This window comes from Rhinoraja longicauda, chromosome 21 (genome assembly GCF_053455715.1).
Source record: "Rhinoraja longicauda isolate Sanriku21f chromosome 21, sRhiLon1.1, whole genome shotgun sequence".
NCBI classification, from domain to species: domain Eukaryota; kingdom Metazoa; phylum Chordata; class Chondrichthyes; order Rajiformes; family Arhynchobatidae; genus Rhinoraja; species Rhinoraja longicauda.
The window spans coordinates 32,572,532-32,590,279 of record NC_135973.1 but is presented as its reverse complement, the minus strand read 5'-3'; the positions used below and the strand labels follow the sequence as shown (position 1 = coordinate 32,590,279).

Sequence of the window (17,748 nt, the reverse complement as noted above, 5' to 3'; positions counted from 1 at the left end):
TTTCAGGAAGCAAAACTCCCATCGGTTTCCCCTGCTGTCAAGTCAGTAACAATGTTTACATTTGTCTGGTTATCAAAACTTGACAGCCTATTTGAATTATTTTAATTCAAAACAGTTAATTAAAAATAGAAAAAAAACAGCATAAACAAAGTAAAGAAAACAAATGTTTTATTTTATTTCCAGGATAGGAATCTGGGTACAATTATTGGGGATTTCCTAATTACACCTGTTCTGGTTGATTTTGTTCCCCCGAGCTGTGTTGGGGAATTTCAGTCCAATTTGCCATTGCCTCTAATATTTGTTTATAATTAAATATAAACTTCAGCCCAATATCTTTTTGTTGGTTCAGCTGATATTCAGGATTTGTGATCCATTGCTGTAGTTCAATCCCAAAAGTTCACCAAATATATCAAATAATAACTGGGCTTCTACATAGTAAATACTTTCCCTGTAAAGCTATTTTCCAAAACAAAAAACTAAGCCGTGTGTGTTGCCACTGCACCCATTCAATCTGATATGGCAGGAAAATGGAAATGAAATGGTTCTGGTGTGGTTACCTTAAAAGCCGCTCTACTAATCACCCTGTAGCATATTTTGGGTGTACTGCTCACTGACAGTACCCTCCTTTACTCCAAGGGCATTAAGAAGTTAAAATTCAACCTTTACATGCTTTTTAAAAAAATAGAGAGGTTACATAGAAACATAGAAAGTAGTTGCAGGAGAAGACCATTTTGCCCTTCGAGCCAGCACCGCCATTCATTGTGATCATGGCTGTCATCCACAATCAGGAACCCTGTGCTTGCCTTCTCCCCGTTCCCCTTGATTCCACTAGCCCCTAGAGCTCAATCTAACTCTTTTAAATTCATCCATTGAATTAGCCTCCACTGCCTTCTGTGACAGAGAATTCCACAAATGCACAACTCTCTGGGTGAAAAAGTTTCTTCTTATCTCAGTTACAAATGGCCTCCCCTTTATTCTTGGACTGTGGCCCCTGGTTCTGGATTCCCCCAACATTGGGAACATTTTTCCTGTATCTAGCTTGTCCAGTCCTTTTATGATTTTTTTTAACGTCTCTACAAGATCCCCTCTCTCTCATCCTTCTAAACTCCAGTGAATACAAGCCCAGTCTTTTCAATCTTTCCTCATGTCCCTGGAACCTAAGCTGCACTGCATCAATAGCAATAACGTCCTTCCTCAAATTAGGAGATCAAAACTGCACCACAATACTCCAGATGTGGTCTCACCAGGGCCCTGTACAACTGCAGAAGGACATCCTTGCTCCTATACTCAAATCCTCTCATTATTAAGGCCAACATGCCATTAACTTTCTTCACTGACTACTGTACCTGCACGCTTACTTTCAGTGACTGGTGTACAAGGACACCAAGGTCTCATTGCACTTCCCCATTACCTAATCTGACACAATTGAGATAATAATCTGCCTTCTTATTTTTGCTGCCAAAGTGGATAAGCTCAGATTTATCTACATTATATTGCATCTGCCATGCATCTGCCCACTCACTCAACCTGTCCAAGTCACCCTGCAACCTCCTAACATCCACTTCACACTACCACCCAGCTTTGTGTCATCTGCAAACTTGCTGGTGTTACTTCTAATTCCAGTAGTATGCGTAAATGATAAGCCTTGAGTAATATTTAAAGATATAATAACAACATTTATTAGTTTTGCCTTGAATTGTTCAAAAACAAATCTGGGTCACATTCACAAACCACTTCAGATTTTTATTTTCGTCAATCCTCATTTTAATGCTTCTCTTACATGACTGTCATCATATAAGGCACCATTTTGACCGTGTGTGAGCACTAGTGCTGGATACCACTGCACCAATAATCCTGAGAGCAAGAGTTCGGGTTGTAACGAGTTTGCTGTTTGAATCTTAACACCATAGTGTTTTGAGAATTTGGAAGTGTGCACCTTAAGACGTAGTTGTTGGAAGGTCATACAAGTGCATTCTCAGGTGTCTTTCTTTTGAGACCCACCAACTTACAAGAGGTACAGCTGTATCAATTGGTGAACTGAAGTATGGGCAATCAGTGATGGCATTGCCAGCATAAATATTGTCTGGGAATTAATTATGTAAAATGTTAAAATTATTAAAAATGTGCATATTTTTGTCTTTGTAAACGCAGAGAACAGATTCAAAATTCGAGTCTGGAAGGTGAAAGTAGCCAGAGCTGTCTTCCCTGTAGACCGTTATCGAACATAATTAATGTGGTGGGTAGTGATATATATGCACAAACTGTTTTAACATCATGCCATTGGAATAACATATCAATTTCTAAACTGAAGTTTTCAGTTAATGTTAATGTAATTTATTAATTCTAAACTAATGGTATCAATAACATAACGCAGTTAAAGTTCACAAGTTATAGTAGTAGAATTGGGCCATTCGACCCATCGAGTCCACTGCCATTCAATCATGGCTGATCTCTGCCTCCTAATCCTATTTTCCTGCCTTCTCCCCATAACCCTTGACACCCGTTCTAATCAAGAATTTATCTATCTCTGCCTTAAAAATATCCATTGACTTTTACAGCCCTCTGTGGCAATGAGTTCCACAGATTAAATACCATCTGACCAACAAAGTTTCTCCTCACTTCTACTTCTTTTCTAAAAGAGCGTTCCTTAATTTGAGGCTATGACCTCTGGTCCAAGCCTCTCCCACCAGTGGAAACATCTTTCCAAATTCACTCTCTCTATGCCTTTCATTATTCTGTAAGTTTCAATGTGATCCCCCTCAACCTTCTAAACTCCAGCGAGTAGAGGCCGAGTACTGTCAAACCCTCATTATGTGCTAACCCACTCATTCCTGAATCATTCTTGTAAACCTCCTCTGGACCCTCTTCAGAGCCAGCACATTGCATCTCTCCTTATAGAGCCTCAGCATTACATGTCTTGCGTAAAGGTTTATAGTTAAGTCTGCCGACAACTCTTTTTCACTTTTAGTGATCAGTACTCTCCGTTCCTTCCATTTCTCATTCCCACTGGCTTTTTTTCTCTCGTGTACCTGTATTATTTCTTTAAGACAAACTGAAAGAAATGATTTAATTTGTCTGCCATTCTCCATCTTTAATTCCCCTGTCTCTGCTTGTCCTCGGGCCCACACCTGCTAATTTTAGTATTTTCCTCCTGCAGTCCATTTTATGTTCACACCATTCGAGGCTTACAGTATGGAAACAGGCCTTTCGGCCCACCTATTCTAGACCCATTTTCTGACATTTGGCCCATATTTCTTCAAATCTTTCCTATCCACATGTGCCTGTCCAAGTGCTTTTTAAATACTGTTATAGTACCTGTTACAACTATATCCTCTGGCAGCTGTCTCTATATATGCACAATCCTGTGTGTGGAAAAAGTTGACACTCTGGTTTTTCTTGAATGTTGCCCCTCTCACCCGAAATCTATGTCCTCTGGTTCTTAATGTCCCCGACTCTGGGTAAAAGGCTGTGCACCCATCCTATCTATTCCCCTCAAGATTTTGCACACCTTGACTTTATTCCATCTGGCATTTCTTTATCCATTTCTTGGTTCTCCTCCGAGTTCTAAATGCTCCCATTCTTCAGGTCTAAAATTATTTCTGATGATTTATGAGTTTTTTTAACACTCCCTTTAATTCCTCATGCCAGCCATGGATAATTCACTTTTTTTTGTTGGGTTTTTGTGCATTAAACTAATTCTCTTTATTACTCTTGATGTCAGATCACAGGGAAGAAACACAAACATAATAAAATTGATCCTGGGACATGTAATGAGAAGAAGGGGATTCGGTTGATCTATGTAAGGCCTGCTGAACAAGCTAATATATGGGACACAACGGAACAGATGGAAGGGAAGCAAACGATGAGGAGATGGAGGAACAAAGTTGATCCTGCTGAAGAACCATCAGACATTGAAGCAGGTAAGGAATTGCATACTTGGGATGGTATTCAAAACCTTAAGCAGGTGAAATCAGATGTCGAGTCACAAAATGAATCAACAAAATCAAAACCACCATGGTAAGTAAACAAAGTGAGTTGCTTAGAAAGTATGAATACTGTTTAGAATCCCTTTGCAATGACTATTGAAATGTGGGACATGCACTGTTTAAAAAATCAAAGAAGAAGAACTCGAGGAGAAAGAATAGGGTAGAACCAGTGGAAGGAAACGATGAACCTGGCAAACCAATTCCACGCATTGTGCACGGTCAACAAAAATCCTTTTGCTCTGACATATCCAGAAGGAAACAGCAATTTATTAGGGACTGAACATAATACTTGAAATGCAGTAGTTATCAAAAAGAACAAATGGATTTGAATTGTGTGCTCAGAGTAAATGAGATAATACCTTGCAATTGGTGATTAAAATGATAGTTTTATGTATTAATAAGACTGGTCAATCCAGCTTTACATCTTCCTTTCCCCATCCCTCTCTTTAAAAAAAATACATTAACCTGACTTCTGTTTGTGCCTATTGAGTAATGTTGGGTGGTTCAAATTCATGCAGAGCATGAAGAACTCCAGTTGCTTTGTGTCTTTGGCCCAAATAATAAGGGTGATTAGACATGGTCCGATTTCTAAATCCTATTTAATGATCTTTATCAGAAAGTGTACGTCATTAATACATTCTCTACCGATACAATAGGAAGGATTAGTATGCGGGTGATTTATGTGTTTGCAAAGACCGAAAATACTGTAGCTTAGTGGAACTTTTTATTTTAAGAAGCAAATTTGTGCTGGGGTAGGGGTAAAGAAGGAATGTCACACTGTAGTGTCCAGTAGGTGTCCCTGCATCAGGGAATGCTGCAAGATTGTGTTTGGTAAAGGAGAATGATCACAAAATAATTTAATGGGTTTTACAAAGGAGGGCAGCACAGTGGCGCAGCGGTAGAGGGGCTGCTTTACAGCGCCAGAGACCCGGGTTCCATCCTGACTACCGGTACTTGTCTGTGCGGAGCTTATCCGTTCTCCCAGGGCTGTGTGTGGGTTTTCTCCGAGATCTTTGGTTCCCTGCCACACTCTAAACGCATAGAGGTTTGTAGGTTAATTGGTTTGGTATAAAAATATAAATTGTCCATTGTGTGTGTTGGATAGTGTTAATGTGCGGGGATCGCTGGTCAGTGCGGACTTGGTGGGCCGAAGGACCTGTTTCCGCGCTGTATAGCTAAACTAAACTACAAGTTAAAAGTACAATGCTTACTTATCTGTTGTGTTGCTACAAGTAAGAATTTTGATTCAGTCTGAAGAAGGGTCACGACCTGAAACGTCACCCATTCCTTCCCTCCAGAGATGCTGAATGTGTCACTCATTTACTCCAGCATTTAGTGTCTGTCTTCGATTTGAACCAGCATCTGCAGTTCTTTCCTACACACTAAGAATTTTGATTAGTACATGTGTCAGGTGTCAGGGGTTATGTGGAAAAGGCAGGAGAATGGAGTTGAGAGGAGAAAGATAGATCAGCCGTGATTGAATGGCGCAGTAGGTTTGTTGGGCCGAATGGCCTAATTCTGCTCCTATAACCTATGAAACGAAAGCTCGAGAGCTTTTAATATTGAGAGCATCATTTTGAAAGCCACTTCAATGGTACTTTATTGTCTCATGTACCTAGGTAGAGTGAACCTCATATTTTGTATACAGTACAGTAACAATTTTGTTGTAAATGGGGCACAATCATACTTAAGTACAGGAGTGTGAGATTAGTAGATAACAGTGAGGCATTACACGAGAGCTGCCATTTTTCCAGCGACAATTTGTGCCCTTCAACTTCAGAGTTATCAAAAAATGTGAGAGTCTTAACTTGGCCACAAAGGCACATTGGTGGGGGGGAGGGTGTGAGGGGATGTGAGGGAGGGGGGGAGGGAGAGGGAGGGGAGGGGAGGGGGAGTGGGAGAGGAGAGGGTGCTGCACCAATGCAGGAGAGGTTTGGGCCCAACGGGTCCACTTGGTCTAGTTTATTTATATTATCCCTTCATATTCACCTTTTTTACTCTATTACCCTCTTATTTTACAATTATCAATGCATGCTAAATTTATTGGAGGTGGATAATAGTTGCTCAATATATTTTTAAATAGATGTGCCGGGAATTGTCTTCCGTGAGCTACAGCAAAGGGACAGTCTGAACATTAATTGAATTAAATTAATTAAAATATTTGTGCCTATGAAGTCAACTGAAAAATCAAAGAAGCAGCCACTTATTTGTGGAATAAGTGTTTAAGTTACTTAAAGGGCCACTTATTTGTGGAATAAGTGTTTAAGTTCTATACCAAGCTACTATTCTCCTAAGTTACCTTCGAGGTGTCTAGTTTCTGTAACTCAGTAATAACAAACAATAAATGAATTATCCCTCTCCCATCGAACCATGAATAACATTTCATTGATAAATGTAAAACTGTTTAAAAAAAAAGTCTTCAGTTGTTTTGCTGAAACTGCAGGGTGTAAAATTATTTTTTAAGTGCAACATGTATAATAGATTCATGATAAATGTTGTCTTTTAATATAATTATAGTTATCTTCAGTTTGAGTTCGACAGCTACTGAAGATAAAATATACATTTCAGTATTTGGGTCATACAGCATGGAAACAGGCTTTGACCCAAGATACCCCAGCTACACTAGTCCTAAGTTTACTTTATTGTCATGTGTACCAAGGTACAATGAAAAAAAAAGTTGTTGCATGCTATCCAGTGAGCAGAAAGACTGTACATGATTACAAGCAAGCCGTCTGTAGTGCACAGAGACACGATAAAGGGAATAACTACATGCCTGTGTTTGGCCCACATCCCTATAAATCTTTCCTATCCATTCTTTTAACATGATAAATTATATTTAATCTTCAGTTTGAATTCTGCAATTGCTAAAGATAAAATAGATATCTCAGTGAAACAAATGATGTGCCACTATTTAAGACAAATGTACCACTATTTTAAAGGTTCTAAGTTAAGAGCTGCATTTCCCCTTTTTTATAACCTTTATACTTTAAATCCTTGCAATTAATTAAACGTCACACTCAAACTGCTTCCACATTAAAAAAAATGTCTAATTTCTTTCTGTTAAAATTATTTATTTGGAAGTGTGTATAAATTTTGATCCTTTGTAGCTGGGAATGTTTAATACCAGAATAGTCAAAATAGTAGGGATATACAGTATGTGTTGATAATGGATGTAGAGATTACCATTACATTGAGAATTCCAGTTAGAAATTAAGGACCAGTATTTCAATAAGGGCTGATCTTCTTTTGAAGATTTATTGTATCCAGTGTTGATCATGGAAAGGAAACCGCATTGCTGAATCCAGATTTATTTTACTACCAAATGGACAATTTATCAGTTAAAGTGATCTTGCACCTTCAGTCTTTTCCTAAATGAAATTATAACATATTCTGGATAACTTTGCTGTCTTTTGCTTTGAAATACGGCACATAGCCATTTGAAACTAAACATAGTTTCTCAATTTAAAATACATGGGGTGATTGCATAGATTATTTTTCCTCGCGGATATTTCATTAAAATTATATATTTCTCTCTTTATCGAGGTTTACCATCAAAATTGTAGCAATGATCTAAGCCAGACTAACATGTTTAATGGTTATTTTGTCTGTCTTCGTTTAGGTAGACACGTTGCGTCCAAGGATCCCGGAATACCAGTATGTGGCCATTGGGCTGAACTCGATCTTGGTAAACAGAAATTCCCGATGTTTGGTGTTGTTTATTTATACTTAGTTTGAACACTGTTTATTTTTTTCAGCTTCAGCTTTCACATGTAAAGCTTACAGCATAAATATCTTAAAACAATTATTCTTCAGACTGAGAGTCGGGGGAGAGGGGGACATAGAAAGGGAAGTGTAAGTTGTTAATACGAGACATCACGGAAAATGGAGAAAAGATTATTCTTAGCTAGGAGAAGCATGCAGAGAAAATTTAATCGGGGGATAGTCAGACTGGTCAGAGAATTTGGAGGCGGAGGGATGGGGAGAGGGGGAAAGCAAGGGTTTGCAAAGACCGAAAATACTGTAGCTTAGTGGAACTTTTTATTTTAAGAAGCAAATTTGTGCTGGGGTAGGGGTAAAGAAGGAATGTCACACTCTAGTGTCCAGTAGGTGTCCCTGCATCAGGGAATGCTGCAAGATTGTGTTTGGTAAAGGAGAATGATCACAAAATAATTCAATGGGTTTTACAAAGGAGGGCAGCACAGTGGCGCAGCGGTAGAGGGGCTGCTTTACAGCGCCAGAGACCCGGGTTCCATCCTGACTACCGGTACTTGTCTGTGCGGAGCTTATCCGTTCTCCCAGGGCTGTGTGTGGGTTTTCTCCGAGATCTTTGGTTCCCTGCCACACTCTAAACGCATAGAGGTTTGTAGGTTAATTGGTTTGGTATAAAAATATAAATTGTCCATTGTGTGTGTTGGATAGTGTTAATGTGCGGGGATCGCTGGTCAGTGCGGACTTGGTGGGCCGAAGGACCTGTTTCCACGCTGTATAGCTAAACTAAACTACAAGTTAAAAGTACAATGCTTACTTATCTATTGTGTTGCTACAAGTAAGAATTTTGATTCAGTCTGAAGAAGGGTCACGACCTGAAACGTCACCCATTCCTTCCCTCCAGAGATGCTGAATGTGTCACTCATTTACTCCAGCATTTAGTGTCTGTCTTCGATTTGAACCAGCATCTGCAGTTCTTTCCTACACACTAAGAATTTTGATTAGTACATGCGTCAGGTGTCAGGGGTTATGTGGAAAAGGCAGGAGAATGGAGTTGAGAGGAGAAAGATAGATCAGCCGTGATTGAATGGCGCAGTAGGTTTGTTGGGCCGAATGGCCTATGAAACGAAAGCTCGAGAGCTTTTAATATTGAGAGCATCATTTTGAAAGCCACTTCAATGGTACTTTATTGTCTCATGTACCTAGGTAGAGTGAACCTCATATTTTGTATACAGTACAGTAACAATTTTGTTGTAAATGGGGCACAATCATACTTAAGTACAGGAGTGTGAGATTAGTAGATAACAGTGAGGCATTACACGAGAGCTGCCATTTTTCCAGCGACAATTTGTGCCCTTCAACTTCAGAGATCAAAAAATGTGAGAGTCTTAACTTGGCCACAAAGGCACATTGGTGGGGGGGAGGGTGTGAGGGGATGTGAGGGAGGGGGGAGGGAGGGGAGGGGAGGGGGAGTGGGAGAGGAGAGGAGAGGGTGCTGCACCAATGCAGGAGAGGTTTGGGCCCAACGGGTCCACTTGGTCTAGTTTATTTATATTATCCCTTCATATTCACCTTTTTTACTCTATTACCCTCTTATTTTACAATTATCAATGCTTGCTAAATTTATTGGAGGTGGATAATAGTTGCTCAATATATTTTTAAATAGATGTGCCGGGAATTGTCTTCCGTGAGCTACAGCAAAGGGACAGTCTGAACATTTATTGAATTAAATTAATTAAAATATTTGTGCCTATGAAGTCAACTGAAAAATCAAAGAAGCAGCCACTTATTTGTGGAATAAGTGTTTAAGTTACTTAAAGGGCCACTTATTTGTGGAATAAGTGTTTAAGTTCTATACCAAGCTACTATTCTCCTAAGTTACCTTCGAGGTGTCTAGTTTCTGTAACTCAGTAATAACAAACAATAAATGAATTATCCCTCTCCCATCGAACCATGAATAACATTTCATTGATAAATGTAAAACTGTTAAAAAAAAAAGTCTTCAGTTGTTTTGCTGAAACTGCAGGGTGTAAAATTATTTTTTAAGTGCAACATGTATAATAGATTCATGATAAATGTTGTCTTTTAATATAATTATAGTTATCTTCAGTTTGAGTTCGACAGCTACTGAAGATAAAATATACATTTCAGTATTTGGGTCATACAGCATGGAAACAGGCTTTGACCCAAGATACCCCAGCTACACTAGTCCTAAGTTTACTTTATTGTCATGTGTACCAAGGTACAATGAAAAAAAAAGTTGTTGCATGCTATCCAGTGAGCAGAAAGACTGTACATGATTACAAGCAAGCCGTCTGTAGTGCACAGAGACACGATAAAGGGAATAACTACATGCCTGTGTTTGGCCCACATCCCTATAAATCTTTCCTATCCATTCTTTTAACATGATAAATTATATTTAATCTTCAGTTTGAATTCTGCAATTGCTAAAGATAAAATAGATATCTCAGTGAAACAAATGATGTGCCACTATTTAAGACAAATGTACCACTATTTTAAAGGTTCTAAGTTAAGAGCTGCATTTCCCCTTTTTTATAACCTTTATACTTTAAATCCTTGCAATTAATTAAACGTCACACTCAAACTGCTTCCACATTAAAAAAAATGTCTAATTTCTTTCTGTTAAAATTATTTATTTGGAAGTGTGTATAAATTTTGATCCTTTGTAGCTGGGAATGTTTAATACCAGAATAGTCAAAATAGTAGGGATATTCAGTATGTGTTGATAATGGATGTAGAGATTACCATTACATTGAGAATTCCAGTTAGAAATTAAGGACCAGTATTTCAATAAGGGCTGATCTTTTGAAGATTTATTGTATCCAGTGTTGGTCATGGAAAGGAAACCGCATTGCTGAATCCAGATTTATTTTACTACCAAATGGACAATTTATCAGTTAAAGTGATCTTGCACCTTCAGTCTTTTCCTAAATGAAATTATAACATATTCTGGATAACTTTGCTGTCTTTTGCTTTGAAATACGGCACATAGCCATTTGAAACTAAACATAGTTTCTCAATTTAAAATACATGGGGTGATTGCATGGATTATTTTTCCTCGCGGATATTTCATTAAAATTATATATTTCTCTCTTTATCGAGGTTTACCATCAAAATTGTAGCAATGATCTAAGCCAGACTAACATGTTTAATGGTTATTTTGTCTGTCTTCGTTTAGGTAGACACGTTGCGTCCAAGGATCCCGGAATACCAGTATGTGGCCATTGGGCTGAACTCGATCTTGGTAAACAGATATTCCCGATGTTTGGTGTTGTTTATTTATACTTAGTTTGAACACTGTTTATTTTTTTCAGCTTCAGCTTTCACATGTAAAGCTTACAGCATAAATATCTTAAAACAATTATTCTTCAGACTGAGAGTCGGGGGAGAGGGGGACATAGAAAGGGAAGTGTAAGTTGTTAATACGAGACATCACGGAAAATGGAGAAAAGATTATTCTTAGCTAGGAGAAGCATGCAGAGAAAATTTAATCGGGGGATAGTCAGACTGGTCAGAGAATTTGGAGGCGGAGGGATGGGGAGAGGGGGAAAGCAAGGGTTTGCAAAGACCGAAAATACTGTAGCTTAGTGGAACTTTTTATTTTAAGAAGCAAATTTGTGCTGGGGTAGGGGTAAAGAAGGAATGTCACACTCTAGTGTCCAGTAGGTGTCCCTGCATCAGGGAATGCTGCAAGATTGTGTTTGGTAAAGGAGAATGATCACAAAATAATTCAATGGGTTTTACAAAGGAGGGCAGCACAGTGGCGCAGCGGTAGAGGGGCTGCTTTACAGCGCCAGAGACCCGGGTTCCATCCTGACTACCGGTACTTGTCTGTGCGGAGCTTATCCGTTCTCCCAGGGCTGTGTGTGGGTTTTCTCCGAGATCTTTGGTTCCCTGCCACACTCTAAACACATAGAGGTTTGTAGGTTAATTGGTTTGGTATAAAAATATAAATTGTCCATTGTGTGTGTTGGATAGTGTTAATGTGCGGGGATCGCTGGTCAGTGCGGACTTGGTGGGCCGAAGGACCTGTTTCCACGCTGTATAGCTAAACTAAACTACAAGTTAAAAGTACAATGCTTACTTATCTATTGTGTTGCTACAAGTAAGAATTTTGATTCAGTCTGAAGAAGGGTCACGACCTGAAACGTCACCCATTCCTTCCCTCCAGAGATGCTGAATGTGTCACTCATTTACTCCAGCATTTAGTGTCTGTCTTCGATTTGAACCAGCATCTGCAGTTCTTTCCTACATACTAAGAATTTTGATTAGTACATGTGTCAGGTGTCAGGGGTTATGTGGAAAAGGCAGGAGAATGGAGTTGAGAGGAGAAAGATAGATCAGCCGTGATTGAATGGCGCAGTAGGTTTGTTGGGCCGAATGGCCTAATTCTGCTCCTATAACCTATGAAACGAAAGCTCGAGAGCTTTTAATATTGAGAGCATCATTTTGAAAGCCACTTCAATGGTACTTTATTGTCTCATGTACCTAGGTAGAGTGAACCTCATATTTTGTATACAGTACAGTAACAATTTTGTTGTAAATGGGGCACAATCATACTTAAGTACAGGAGTGTGAGATTAGTAGATAACAGTGAGGCATTACACGAGAGCTGCCATTTTTCCAGCGACAATTTGTGCCCTTCAACTTCAGAGATCAAAAAATGTGAGAGTCTTAACTTGGCCACAAAGGCACATTGGTGGGGGGGAGGGTGTGAGGGGATGTGAGGGAGGGGGAGGGAGGGGAGGGGAGGGGGAGTGGGAGAGGAGAGGGTGCTGCACCAATGCAGGAGAGGTTTGGGCCCAACGGGTCCACTTGGTCTAGTTTATTTATATTATCCCTTCATATTCACCTTTTTTACTCTATTACCCTCTTATTTTACAATTATCAATGCATGCTAAATTTATTGGAGGTGGATAATAGTTGCTCAATATATTTTTAAATAGATGTGCCGGGAATTGTCTTCCGTGAGCTACAGCAAAGGGACAGTCTGAACATTAATTGAATTAAATTAATTAAAATATTTGTGCCTATGAAGTCAACTGAAAAATCAAAGAAGCAGCCACTTATTTGTGGAATAAGTGTTTAAGTTACTTAAAGGGCCACTTATTTGTGGAATAAGTGTTTAAGTTCTATACCAAGCTACTATTCTCCTAAGTTACCTTCGAGGTGTCTAGTTTCTGTAACTCAGTAATAACAAACAATAAATGAATTATCCCTCTCCCATCGAACCATGAATAACATTTCATTGATAAATGTAAAACTGTTTAAAAAAAAAGTCTTCAGTTGTTTTGCTGAAACTGCAGGGTGTAAAATTATTTTTTAAGTGCAACATGTATAATAGATTCATGATAAATGTTGTCTTTTAATATAATTATAGTTATCTTCAGTTTGAGTTCGACAGCTACTGAAGATAAAATATACATTTCAGTATTTGGGTCATACAGCATGGAAACAGGCTTTGACCCAAGATACCCCAGCTACACTAGTCCTAAGTTTACTTTATTGTCATGTGTACCAAGGTACAATGAAAAAAAAAGTTGTTGCATGCTATCCAGTGAGCAGAAAGACTGTACATGATTACAAGCAAGCCGTCTGTAGTGCACAGAGACACGATAAAGGGAATAACTACATGCCTGTGTTTGGCCCACATCCCTATAAATCTTTCCTATCCATTCTTTTAACATGATAAATTATATTTAATCTTCAGTTTGAATTCTGCAATTGCTAAAGATAAAATAGATATCTCAGTGAAACAAATGATGTACCACTACTTAAGACAAATGTACCACTATTTTAAAGGTTCTAAGTTAAGAGCTGCATTTCCCCTTTTTTATAACCTTTATACTTTAAATCCTTGCAATTAATTAAACGTCACACTCAAACTGCTTCCACATTAAAAACAATGTCTCATTTCTTTGTTAAAATTATTTATTTGGAAGTGTGTATAAATTTTGATCCTTTGTAGCTGGGAATGTTTAATACCAGAAGTCAAAATAGTAGGGATATTCAGTATGTGTTGATAATGGATGTAGAGATTACCATTACATTGAGAATTCCAGTTAGAAATTAAGGACCAGTATTTCAATAAGGGCTGATCTTCTTTTGAAGATTTATTGTATCCAGTGTTGGTCATGGAAAGGAAACCGCATTGCTGAATCCAGATTTATTTTACTACCAAATGGACAATTTATCAGTTAAAGTGATCTTGCACCTTCAGTCTTTTCCTAAATGAAATTATAACATATTCTGGATAACTTTGCTGCCTTTTGCTTTGAAATACGGCATAGCCATTTGAAACTAAACATAGTTTCTCAATTTAAAATACATGGGGTGATTGCATGGATTATTTTTCCTCGCGGATATTTCATTAAAATTATATATTTCTCTCTTTATCGAGGTTTACCATCAAAATTGTAGCAATGATCTCCTAAGCCAGACTAACATGTTTAATGGTTATTTTGTCTGTCTTCGTTTAGGTAGACACATTGCGTCCATGGATCCCGGATTACCAATATGTGGCCGTTGGGCTGAACTCGATATTGGTAAACAGAAATTCCCGATGTTTGGTGTTGTTTATTTATACTTAGTTTGAACACTGTTTATTTTTTTCAGCCTCAGCTTTCACATGTAAAGCTTACAGCATAAATATCTTAAAACAATTATTCTTCAGACTGAGAGTCGGGGGAGAGGGGGACATAGAAAGGGAAGTGTAAGGTGTTAATACGAGACATCACGGAAAATGGAGAAAAGATTATTCTTGGCTAGGAGAAGCATGCAGAGAAAATTTAATCGGGGGATAGTCAGACTGGTCAGAGAATTTGGAGGGGGAGGGATGGGGAGAGGGGGAAAGCAAGGGTTATTTGAAGTCAATATTCATACCGCTGGGGAGTAAGCTGCCGAAGCAAAATATGTGGTGCTGGTCCACCAATTTGAGCGGGCCCTCACTCTGACAGTGGAGGAGGCCCAGGACAGAAAGGTCAGTACGGGAATGGGAGGGGAAATTAAGTGTTTAGCATTTTGGAGATCAGGTAGCTTTAGGTAGACTGAGTGGAGTCAAGGATCGAACCTGGGTCTCTGGCGTTATGGGGCAGCAACTCCACCATCTGTGCCACTGTGCTCCCTTATCTGCTTCAACCACACAAAATACAGGGGGCGCCACACAATGGCTGCCTCACCTACAGTCTGTCTGTCCTTGTTTTTGCCTTCCAGCACAGTGAGGAATGTGGAGGAGTCACTGTGGTGGATGTTCATGTTAAAATGTATTTTGTGTGTCCTGTTGCTTTTTATTGTTATGACTGTATGGCAAATGACATTTCTTGTATGTTGCAAAACATACTTGGCTAATAAAGTGTGATTGTGATTGTCATTGATTGTGAAGCCCAATCACAGATTAGGCAACCGGTTTGCAGCCATTACATTTAGTATCCCAAGAGTGAAGCAGTCTGACTATTCTCATGGGGTAATTACGGTTTTTCAGGGAAAGTCATTCATTGTTTGAACTGTGTAAAAAAAAAAAATTATTGTCTAATATTAATTAAATTAATATTGCATTAAGAATTGGAATTAGAGTCCAAATAATGCCTAGAATTATACAATATGGTAAATGCCATTAGAGTTAAATGTACAAAAGATATTTTGTAAACTATGACTTACACACTGCACTAGTTGTTTTTTCCAAACAACTCCATAAGTTGTTTGGAAAAACTCAATGGCTTGTTTTCAGAAGAATTTAGATTTGTACAATTAGTTTGTACTTTTGGTGCTGATCAGAAAATGTTATTCTTCTACTTTTAACTTGGTATATTTCTCATTTATCTTATTTAGATGAAATTTATATAGATCAATGGCTACCATACTCATCGTTTTATTTAGGACCGAGGCCAGCCCCCGACATCTGGTATAGATGAATAGATCAGAACCACGCAACGTAAACTTTGTTCCTTCCATTCCGATATGTGTGCATCCACAATGAGCTAAATGGGAGGATTCAATGTTCATGCTGTTGGATTGTAAAATATCCAAGTGGAATATAAGGTGTTCTTCCACTTTTGAGTGTGGCCTCGCTCATATTGATGGAGGTGGCATTCTAGATGAGACAGAGGTTCGCATGCTCCTTCCTTGTCTGCTACACGCAGTTTCCCGATGTGGCCTCCTACATCGGTGAGAGCTGGGGTGGATTGGGTGGCTGTTTCTCTGAGCACCTGTGCTCGATTTGCCGGGATCCGTTGGGTCTTCCGGTTGCTAGTCAATTCATCCCCCCCCGTCCTACATTTGCCCTCCAGTCCGAAACTGCCTTCTATACTGGAGTGGGGCAAAACGCATTGTGGTGGGACAGCACCTTGGTTGCGCTTGGGTACCTTGTATCCTAATAGCATGAACGTTTTGGCAAACACCTGCCCACTTGGATGTGCACATTTCTCCCTTTCCATTTGTTTCCACTTACATAGATCAACCTTTAGACCCTACCTTCTTTTCTATGGAATAAGAACATCTACATGTCCCATCTTCAATATGCTCTGAAGTACTTCACCTTCTGGCGACTTCGCCCCAACCCATCTGAGACAACTGTCACTGCCTTTCACCTCAGCAATCGGCCGGCCAATTCAAAGCTCTGTGTCCTTTTGTGGTGTGCCGGTGAAGAATGAGGAATTCCCCAAGTACCTCAGAGTTACCCAGGACCGCACCCTCATCTATCGTGAACACCTGAAGAGGGTGGCTGATAAACTGAAAGCAAGGGTCAACATCATCAGGAAACTTGGGACAAGCAGCAACAAGAATGACCGTTGGCTGGACTTGGTGAGTCACAGACAAAGTAGGTTTAAACAGAGCGCCAAAGGCAAGTTTGTAGTCTTTCAGTGAGGGTCAGGAGAAGCACATACCTTCAATCTCATCAGAGGAAGGCAGGTTAGGAGTGAGTGCGGGGATTAGCTGAGCAATTAAATTAGAAGATTGGTAAATTGGCCAATAAATCAATTGAACACCTCATATAAGAAAGGCTTGCTCAAGGGGAGCGGCCTGTCGGGGAGTAGCCTTGTTGAGGTAAGTGCCTTGTTGAGGTAAGTGCCTTGTTGAGGTAAGTGCCTTGTGAGTAAAGTGCGAGTCTTTGGCTCGAGAGTCTTCGGCAAGGAGGCTACTCCTGAAGGATATTCTTGCTATGGAGGGCGTGCAGCTTAGGTTCACTAGGTTCATTCCCGGAATGGCGGGACTGTCGTATGTTGAAAGGCTGGAGCAATTGGGCTTGTATACACTGGAATTTAGAAGGATGAGGGGGGATCTTATTGAAACATATAAGATAATTAGGGGATTGGACACATTAGAGGCAGGAAACATGTTCCCAATGTTGGGGGAGTCCAGAACAAGGGGCCACAGTTTAAGAATAAGGGGTAGGCCATTTAGAACGGAGACGAGGAAGAACTTTTTCAGTCAGAGAGTGGTCAAGGTGTGGAATTCTCTGCCTCAGAAGGCAGTGGAGGCCAGTTCGTTGGATGCTTTCAAGAGAGAGCTGGATAGAGCTCTTAAGGATAGCGGAGTGAGGGGGTATGGGGAGAAGGCAGGAACGGGGTACTGATTGAGAGTGATCAGCCATGATCGCATTGAATGGCGGTGCTGGCTCGAAGGGCTGAATGGCCTACTCCTGCACCTATTGTCTATTGTCTATTGAAACATGATTTTTTTTGTCCACTGGAGAAATGGCAGGCAAGTTGGTGCAGTGTGCTTCCTGCAGGATGTGGTCAGTCAGGGACCGCGATGGAGCTTCTGGAAACTAAACCTGCAGGAATTGTGTCCAGGTGCAGCTCCTGAATGAAGGTATTGGGGATGTGGAGAAGCAGCTGGATGACCTCAGGGCCATCCGAGAAAATGAGAGTTTCCTGGGCAGGATCTACAGTGAGGTTGTCACACCAAGGATGCAGGAAGAGCGATGGTGGGTGACTGGGAGTAAACGTGGAGACCCCGGTGGCTGTGCTTAATGAAAACAAGTATGCCCTCTTGGGAGCTGTCGGGGCAGAAGACGCTTCCAGTCTGAGCAGAG

The 17,748-nt window shown here is 39.9% G+C and overlaps 1 protein-coding gene across 1 annotated transcript; it reads left to right on the top strand.

The window, feature by feature from the left end:
• The first annotated feature begins 3,862 nt into the window (after window positions 1-3,862).
• LOC144603812 (uncharacterized) lies at window positions 3,863-15,625 on the top strand. Its single transcript, XM_078417521.1, has 5 exons — window positions 3,863-3,920; window positions 7,606-7,671; window positions 10,894-10,959; window positions 14,195-14,260; window positions 15,543-15,625. Exons 1-5 carry the CDS (start codon window positions 3,863-3,865, stop codon window positions 15,623-15,625), a joined length of 339 nt encoding a protein of 112 aa, XP_078273647.1.
• Window positions 15,626-17,748: the final 2,123 nt, after the last annotated feature.